General features: G+C 45.0%; 1 protein-coding gene across 2 annotated transcripts; it reads left to right on the top strand.

Annotated features, from left to right (window-relative positions):
• Positions 1-3,715: 3,715 nt before the first annotated feature.
• On the top strand, positions 3,716-9,679 carry LOC311338087 (homeobox protein Dlx4b-like; the record flags this gene model as incomplete). 2 transcript variants are annotated; one of them, XM_084463423.1, is made up of 3 exons in its annotated part: positions 3,716-4,046; positions 5,642-5,838; positions 9,416-9,679. In XM_084463423.1, the coding sequence occupies 3 exons, from the start codon at positions 3,716-3,718 to the stop codon at positions 9,677-9,679; spliced, it is 792 nt and encodes a 263-aa protein (XP_084319549.1). The 2 variants fall into 2 exon arrangements, with proteins under 2 accessions (XP_084319549.1, XP_084319548.1); XM_084463422.1 differs by having other exon boundaries at positions 3,716-4,052.
• Positions 9,680-10,061: the final 382 nt, after the last annotated feature.

Genomic DNA, 10,061 nt, shown 5'->3' with positions numbered 1-10,061 from the left:
TAAACGCACACCCGCTCTAAGACACTTACACACACATTTTTAAACACACACACAAGCACATATACACAAACACATACACACATGTACATACGCACACACACAGACACACACACAAGCACACAAGCATACACACAAACACACGCACACACAAACACACACACACACACACACACACACACAGACACGCATATTTACACAAACACACATATAAACACGCAATCATACACACACACACACACACAAGCATATTTACACAAACAAACACACATAAACACTCAATCACACACACACATACACACACATACACACAAGCACACACACACACACACACACACACACACACAAACACGCACACACACACACACACACACACAAACACGCACACACGCTCACTGGGAGGCTCACGTAGGAGTGCAGACGCCGGGCTGTCTGCCCCGCGTCGAGTATTGTTATTAAGTGTGGCGGTGGAGCCGGGACACATCCCTGTGTGCGAGCGCCGTGTCCCGCTGCAGGCAGGCCCGCACGGGACGGCCCAGCCGGGCTTTGTTCTGAGCACCGTAATGGCACGCCGCGTAATTACAGCCCTCCGCCTGAGAAAGGGGAAGGAGAAAAAAAGAGAGAGAGAGATGACACAGACAGCGGCAGCAGCAGCAGCAGCAGCACTAGCAGCGATGTCTCCCTCACCCCCTCCCCCCGCAATGATCTCACACACACACACACACACACACACACACTCACACACACTCACACACTCACACTCACACACACCTTGCCGCCTCGCCTGGAAACCCAAAGGTAGAGTAAAGGGGAAGGTCGGTGAGAGTGTGTGACTCTTACTCTTGCGTGAGCCGTGAAGATTCGCTGGTGCTGATGGAACGTATGACAGGGGGCGTTAAGGTCAGGGGGCGTTAAGGTCAGGGGGCGTTAAGGTCAGGGTGCGTTAAGGTCAGAGTGCGTTAAGGTCAGGGTGGGTAAAGGTCAGAGCAGGTCTTGGTCCAGGTGCTTCAAGGTCAGGGTGCGTCAAGGTCAGGGTGCGTCAAGGTCAGAGCAGGTCAAGGTATGGGAGCTTCAAGGTCAGGGTGCTTCAAGGTTAGGGTGCGTAAAGGTCAGGGCGCTTCAAGGTCAGGGCGGGTCAAGGTCGGGACCGGCTCCTGGCTCCTGGCTCCTGGAGCTCACACTTTCCAGGGAACAATGTCGCTGTCAGTTCCATTTCATCACCAGGTTCAGGAGTCAACATCGGCTCCTCAGAGCAGAGGGAAATATCGTCCTCACAAACAGGATCATGATCCTTTGCTCTGAGGGACTTCAGAGCAGAGCATGGTGTTTGGACAGAGAGATCCATTCAACGGGATGGGAGTCACCTCTTCTTAACCCACCCCAGACCCCAAGGATTGCACTGGTTTGCATGTGTGGGGGGAAGGGAAGCATCGCCTGTGTTCATCACATGGCGTCAGAGGCCAGTACTTTCAGATATGACTGGTTAGCTGTGTCCTGATCGCCCACTTCACCTCGTGGTTTCACCTGTCAGAGGCCTTCAGTGGCCACTACTGTACTGAGGCCTTCAGTGGCCTCAGTACAGTAGTATATAGTATATGATATACAGTACAGAGAACATCAGCAAGATGGCTGATGTTCTCTGTACTGTATACACAATATACTATATACTACTGTACTGTACTAATGTACACTCAAGGCCTCTGCACTTCAGCCTTTACTCAGGTTCAGAAAGAGTTTCAACTCCTGCTGGCTAAAAGGAAGATATGTGTATTGTGAAACCTTGTCCTGCCCTCAATAACTTCCTTCTTTGGTCAAATGTAACATACCGTATATCATCGCTATACAGAGCGATGTTTCGTGAGAAACTCACCAAAAGGCCAAGAAAACTGGCATGTACGCAAGCCAGGTTGTAATGGTAAACCACATAGTGCAATTACATTTGGACACATAGCAGACATGTGATTTGTTAGTCGTTAGTCCATCAAGTCCAGGACTCTGGGTAAGGTAGGCCTACTCCAGTCATCTTTGGGGAGCAGAGTCATTTGTTCATACGGTTGGCTGCTTCCACTCTATTGGCTGAACCTCACATCAGGCTATTAGGCCTTCGACTACAGAACAAGGCTGAGCTTTAAACTAAATTAGTTCTAAATATGTTTATTGACCTCTATAATAAAAAATTAAGATACCATGAAGTCAAATGCAGTTTTTCATTGGAATCAAAATCGACTACCAAACAGACGGACAGACAGACAGACAGACAGACAAACAGATAGAGAGACAGACAGACAGACAGACAGACTGACTGAAAAAAAAAGAGAGAAAGAAAGGAAGCCTGTTCTCATGGTGGGTTTACCTCTTTCAGGTGAGTCGTGCCAATTGACCTTAGGTCTTTATAACTTGGCACCACTTCACACTGAACAAAAGGAGCCGTCGAACGTGGGCGTGGAGGAGGAGGAGGGGCAGCAGGAGGAGGAGGAGCAGGAGGAGGAGGAGGGGGAGGAGGAGGAGGGGGAGGAGGAGGATGGTATTGGCTAAGGATTAAAGCATGCACTAAGGATGGCATGCGTACCGACTGTACGCACATCTCCCCAACCCAATGCTCATGCCAGGAGACAAGACACAAGCTCTGTAGGCAGCTTAGCGTGACCGACGTGCCAAATATCCTGCTCATAACTATGGTGATGGTTCTGTTACACCTCAACCGATTACCCGGGCCGTGTGTAATATCTTAACAATGATTGGAGTTTGAGTTGGCGCCAAAACACTCGACGTGAGGCGTCGATGTAGCCAGTTCAGACCGACTGGGTTGTCGGGGCGAGTCCCACCAAGATCAGTGCGCTAACTGCCCGAGGAAGAGACAGCGGGTGAATGTTGAAAATGGAAATAATAAAAAAACGTTTGGCCACATTGTCTCGTGTTCTTTCTAAGTGGCAGGTTGTTATTGCTGATCAAACACATTTTGAAAGTAATCTATGAGCAGACAGAAATAATGTGAGTTTAGGCCTACAGGAAAAAACGCACAAATTAAACTAATTAAATCCAAAAATCGTTAGGCCTCATTTTTGTATATAATTATGATATGTATAAGTATTAGAATAACAACAACAATAATAATATTACATTTCAATAAAACGACAATTAAAACACATTTAAATCATACATAAAATGTATAAATAAAATGTATTTACATGACGCTTATTAGTCAGCCAATTATCTGTAAATTAATATGCGTGTGATTTTTACCGGCTCAGGAACCTGAAAACCATCCCGGCATTCATGTTCGGTTAAATCCAGAGACGGTGAACTCCATCCTAATGACCTTCAGTCTCTGGTTCAGCCCGCGGGCCGGGGTGACGCGGGGCCCCGCCGTAGCCAATCAGCGACCCGCTCCCGCTGTGCGCCCAGTGGGGCTCGCGCTTGCTCATTTCCATGTGCACAACACGCAGTGAACCTGAGGGGAACACTTCTGTCTGCTCCCGCGCTAGATTTAGCCTCCACAATTAACCGAAGAACCGGTGAGGACGCGGTGAGCACCGGACGGTGAGTGGAACGTGGGGGGGGACCGCGGAGGTGTGTTTGGGTCCGCCTCTCTCCGGGACGTCCTGTCTCCACGGAGCGCGTCGGGCTTTTTGTTTTTTAAACCTTTAATCGTCTGCGTGTGTCTCCAGTGGGACTCTATGATTTTGAGGACTTGTCGCATTAATGGACTCCTAACCCGATGATGACGATGAGTTCCATGGCGGACAGCCTGGCCGGCGGAGACCCGTCCAAGTCAGCCTTCCTGGAGTTCGGCGGACACGGGTACCCGGGACACCCGGGCCATCAGCAGCCGTCGACCGGTTTGTCCCACAACCACTACCCGGTGCACAGTCTGCACGGGGTGGGGCCGTCGCAGACCCACGAGAGTCCCTTCCCCACGGGGACGTCGTCCTACGGTCGCCCGCTGGGATATCCCTACCACGGCGGCGTGAGCGCGCACCACCCCGGCGCCTACCTGCCCTACCAGCAGGGCGGGCACGGGGGCGCGCTGGGCCACTCCAGGCTCGACAGTAATGGTAAAGAGGCTTCTGGTTTATAACTATCAGGACATGTGCAAATGGATTTGCACGTGCACCGTTTTGCACGTAAAATGTTTTAATTCACTTTCGATATTTATATTAAGTTATTATGATGCACACATAGATGGCGTTGGGTTCATTTTAATTCAATTACATTTAGGGTTAGATTTCTCCTTTGTATGATCTCCCTGTGATCAAACACAAGGAGTGTTTTCTCCTTGTGTTGACAGCTGCTGCTCTATTACATGTGTTACACCAAGGCATACTGTGACCAGAAGTTACAGGCCTACTGGGTTACATTCACCATTATGCTTTTAATGTTGAATGGGCATGCATGTTTAATCAATCGATGTTTGATTTAAATTAGGCTTTAATTCCAGGAATTCAGAATTATTATAAAGTCCTTTTCACTTGACCTTGGACCTATTGACGTTGTTTTTACTGTATATACCTGTGCTTATCACGTCTCCCTCAGAAAACACGTCTAAAAACCATTATGTCATTTGAACACGCACTTCTTAATTAGCCTGCTTTCCGAGAGGCTGTTTTCATTAAATAGTCATTACATTGGACGGTCTGGACGAACTAAATAGTGTTTATAAATCCTGTGGAAAGTCTGACCTTTACGCATGTGATATCATTTTGGCATTAATGCGCTTCATTTAAAACAAGCTTCATTGTATTAAGATTAGTTCCTTTTTCTACCTTTAACTTTTAGTTCCACAGTAGGCTATGCGGACCGATAGAAACATGACATGACTGAGGGTCGGAAGTCGTTTCCCGCCGAGTACTGGGGCCGCAAAACACGTGCCTACAGATGTTACATGGCATAAAGTCCTATTTAATCCCGCGGAAATAACAATGATTGATCATTATTATTAGCTATTAATAATAATTATCCTAATCATAATTACACATAGGCCTATTATAATAATCAGTACGTTTTTTGTGACTATTTAATATTGATAATTACATGTAGGCTATAATAATATTAATAATTATTCATATTACTATTATTGTTATATTTATTATTAATATTATGATATGTTGTTTTTACTGCTCCTGCAAATGCATTTATAGTCTAAAGTTTACCGTTTTCGTCATCGCCATTAAAGACTAACTGGGGTTTTGTTTTACCGTGCAGCGAATGTATTTCACTAAGTGAATTAAACGGAGAGCAACTTCACGGAGTCTCTGGCCTTCATCCAGCTACTCTCCCCCAGACCAACGTCATAACAGGACTCCGGGAGAGAAGAGCACACGCACTCGTTTGATGGTGCATCATGTGCGGACATGCATGCAATTAAATGAAAAATAATAACACAAATAAAACTTTTTTTTTAACGAACCTTAAAGCAACGTCATTTTACAAAGTTCAGCCAGCTCGTAGAACAGTAAGACAGGCCCGCATACGAGACACAGATCTGCCTGTCCATTGTTGTTGTCGCGTTCTGCCTCCTTAACTGATCAGGCGTCTGTCGGGAAGATATAGCCTCGAACGTCTGCTCCATTCTGCGTTCACCTCCCAGTGTTTTGAGACCCCGGGGCCGGATGTAATGGTTTTATTCTCGTCCGTCCCTTCCCAGAGCACGAGAAGCCCACCGCGGTGATCGAGAACGGGGAGGTCCGGCTGAACGGGAAGGGCAAGAAGATCCGCAAGCCTCGGACAATCTACTCGAGCATGCAGCTCCAGGCGCTGAATCAGCGCTTCCAGCAGACCCAGTACCTCGCCCTGCCCGAGAGGGCTGACCTGGCCGCCAAGCTGGGCCTCACCCAGACGCAGGTAACGTGGAGTATGGAGGGAGAGAAAGGTTGAATTTTAATTAGTCCTACTTGACATGAGTGTCTTGGTCCCTGGGAGCCTTTGACTAGACCCCGATAGAAGACCAGCACAAAGCAGATCACAACACGATAGGCCTCTCTCGGGCTCACACATTGAGCTATTAACGTTAGTAATAAATTAATACAATAATTATTAGTATTAGTAATTATAATTATAATAATAGCCTAATAATAATAATATTTGATATTACTATTACCATTATTGATATTAATATTGTAACGACTATATCATTAATCAATTAAACAAAAGAATGAACACGATATAGCTTGTTAGCTTGCTAACTTGTTTGCGATTCGTTATTAGAAAAATATTTATTAATAGATTAATAGAAACATGGCGAATAGAAAGCCAGGTATTTGTCTTGTTGACATATGACAGATCTCACTAAAGTATAAACGGAGGAGGCTTACGAAAAATGGTTCAGTTCGGTTCAGTTTCATCGAGAGAGGTTCAAACTTGGAGGGCTGGGACGGTGGAGGTCCCTTCACCCCGGAGCTGTGTGTGTGTGTGTGTGTGTGTGTGTGTGTGTGTGTGTGTGTGTGTGTGTGTGTGTGTGTGTGTGTCGGTGTCGGTGTGTTTGTGTGTTGGTGTTTTGGTGTGTGTGGCCTGTATTAATTAGGGCCTACTCGGTAATCATTAGTAGATGGGATAGATGTGGATTATTTTCAGCGTTTCACCGTTAGTCTGCTTGCCCGACTGTCTATCATGTCATTTATTTAAATCACGCAGGGAAAGTAATAATAATTCAACCGATTCTGGGAATCTCAAACATTCCAGAAAGTTGGAAGAATTCTTGTTTGGACTTACAAAAGCAAATAAATTACAAATACAACATTTTCTATTTATATATATGTTGTAGGCCTATTTGTAATATATTTTATCTGATTCGAGGGAAGATGCTTTTTTTTGTGTGGGCGTGCGTGTGTGTGTGTGTGTGTGTGGGCTAATAAGCACATTTAAAGTTATTGTATATAACGTACTGATGCTGTGATAAAGTACATCTTATCTCTCCATGTTGCATTGATGGTTTATGTTACACAGTTCAGAGCGTGTTTTGACCCATCTTCACTGGGCACCTGTTGTGTTTCTGGATGTTTGAATGTGGCTTTGAATGGTCTGATTGATTTGGAAACAACGTTGACCTGATGTCTCAGACCTGATGTTATCTGACATGGTGAAAGGAGCATATCCTTCATCTGTCTACATGGCCAGAGGGTTTGTTATACACAGCTCCCAAGGTGATTACATAACACCGTTCAGTGTAAGGTTAATACCTTTCAGTGTAAGGTTAACACTGTTCTATAGAATGTTGTATAGAATGCAGCAATTAATACAACAATTACTCAACATAACCTGCTGGAATTCTGAAGGAATTGATTCACGTGTGTGTGTGTGTGTGTGTGTGTGTGTGTGTGTGTGTGTGTGTGTGTATGTGTGTGTGTGTGTGTGTGTGTGTGTGTGTGTGTGTGTGTGTGTGTGGGTGTGTGTGTGTGTGTGGGTGTGATGGTATACGCGCATGGTCAAATGTACATCCACACATATTTGCGTGCATTTTTGAGTCTGTGCGGCTCTATGTGTTTATGTGCATGTTTATGTTAACAGCAAACACCAAAGCTTCTCTGATCATGCATGCACACAGTCCTCAGCAACAAAGCCCTGTTTGCTCTGCTAATCAGGGTTAAGCCCATCTTGTTCTATTCACTCTTCACTTCTGGGAAAGTGTTAGACATGTATGTCAGAATAACAGAGAGATGTTTCCTCCATGGTCATTGGTTTTCTTTTTTTAAGTTTTCAAATAATTATATAATCATTTTTGCTTTATTATCATGATTATGTTAATATTTGTAAACAAAAGTAATTTTAACCATTTTGAGCAAGACTCTATGGAATGCACCGAAATAGAAAGCTCGTAAAACATGAGGCACAATTGCTTTATTTTGATCCCTCCCTTTGGATGAAACATTTGTGAAATTGCCATCGCAAAAGATAAGATGATAACATTATCACGATACTCGTGATAATGGAAACAGCAAATACTTTGCGTGGCCTGTATCTGCAATACAGGTCTCCACTCTCCCAATCCCAGTCCCAGTGGTGGAGGAGGCAAGATGAGTTCAATGAACAGGAGGGTGCGTCCATAAGACTCGTGCTGGACTCGTGCAGTGCTGCTCTCAGAGGAGCGGGGGGCTTCAGTGGGGCCTTTTGGTTGCCCATCCTGCCACCTACTGTGCCTGTGTGGGGCCGGTCGCCCTCGTGCCGGGGTGTCTGTGTCGGGGACACTAACGTAGGGGAGATGAGACACCCAGATGTCTTGTGGCTGTAGCCAGGCTCACTCTCACTGTCCCATTACAGGACTTATCATCTTGTGTCATCGTGCAGCATGTGTACTGCAGATATGTGAACACACTCTTATGCAGTTATACACGCACATACACCCTCGCTCTCGCTCTCGTTCTCGCTCTTGTTCTCACTCTCCTTCTCGCTCTCACACACACACACACACACACACAAACACATACACACACACACACACACACACACACATACGCGCGCATGCACGCATGCACGCACACACGCATGCACGCACACACGCACGCACACACACACACACTCACACACACCCAGACAGACACACACAAATAAACCCGCAGCTAACCGATGGAATGGAATTTGTTTTAATATATTATATTTTTAACTTGATTCTTCTAAAGAACTCACTCCCCCCCCCCAAACACAAACATGAACACTTAACTATTGTTTTAGTCATGTTGTTGAGTGACAGCTTGACACTAATCTGTATGTTTCTGAGTTAGCCTTCCATTGTGGTGAACCACTTGAGGTAGTGATCAAAGCATTTAACAATGTCATTCCTGAATATCATTACACAACCTCATTTTATAAATATATGAAGCATATTTTATGGTCTGTAAAAGTGACTTAATTGAGGATCAAATGGATAATTATCCCGAATTTATAATAAACATGCTAAAAGTAGACTTTTTGTGGAGGTTTTGTGGGTTTAACAGAACAATAAGAGACTTAACAAATCTTCATAAAAATGTATTTTTATGTAGGCCTATTGCAGATAAAACAATGAAATGCAAGGCCTTTAAACATTTGTTTCACTGTAATAATTCAGGTTTTGTGTTTGCCAACCATCCTCCAGCATTGTTAACATTGTTTTCTTAGCAACCAAAACATAGAGGCGAATAATGCTATTGTTTGCTCTGTCATTAGTTATGATTCATATGTTTCCATTAAGCCCCATGTCACGCAACATGGAAATCCATGTCATCTAATATTCACCGACCAAGAGGAATGCTCGGTGAATAATTATTAATTATTCGGCTATTATTTAAGGTTAGGCCAACTGGCCTCACCTCTGAAGACTCATTTGTAGCTTTCCATGTAAATATTTTGTTAAATGATACTCAGCTAATTAGGCCTGTAACCACCTCAAAGCAGCCATCATGTCATCCATCCCTCCTCACCCATCTTTTGTCTCTTCTCCCTTTAGGTTAAAATATGGTTCCAGAACAAGCGGTCTAAATACAAGAAGATCATGAAGAACGGGCCGTGCGGTCCGGAGGGAGACCACCTCCACCCCCCTCCGTCCGCGTCGCCGTGCTCCCCGGGGATGGGTGCACCGCTGTGGGACCAGCCCATGGGCAGCAAGGGAGGCGCGCCTCCGGGGCACCCTGGGGCGGGCTACATGAACACTTTCGGACACTGGTACCCCGGGCACCATCAGGACTCGATGCCGAGGACTCAGATGATGTGACGCGCATTGTGGACCTATGGATTTGGAGTCCCGTTTCCAGACCTCAGACTTTGAATATTTTCATTTTTGGTTCCTTTTTTATGCTGTTTTTTTATTGATGTATTTTGGGACACATTTAGTTGTTATATGCAGGCCGATCTGTCGATATTTGTTGGTCCACTTTATTTTATTTGTCACAGCACGCAGTCTTTCGGCCTTCTCTGTTTACTCCAATGAATTCAATCGCCTTCGCAATATCGGAGGATTAATTTGCCAAAACGAAATTGGCTATGGGTCAATTTTTCTTAATAAAACGCCAATCATATATAGGTAGCCTATCTAATGTCTTATTTCCCCTTTTAAATTCGAATTAGGCCCTTAATAGTATTATGATCGAATCGTA

The sequence above is a fragment of the Micromesistius poutassou genome (assembly GCF_964030765.1).
Source record: "Micromesistius poutassou genome assembly, chromosome: 1".
Lineage (NCBI taxonomy): Eukaryota > Metazoa > Chordata > Actinopteri > Gadiformes > Gadidae > Micromesistius > Micromesistius poutassou.
This window is presented reverse-complemented; position numbering and strand designations above follow the sequence as displayed.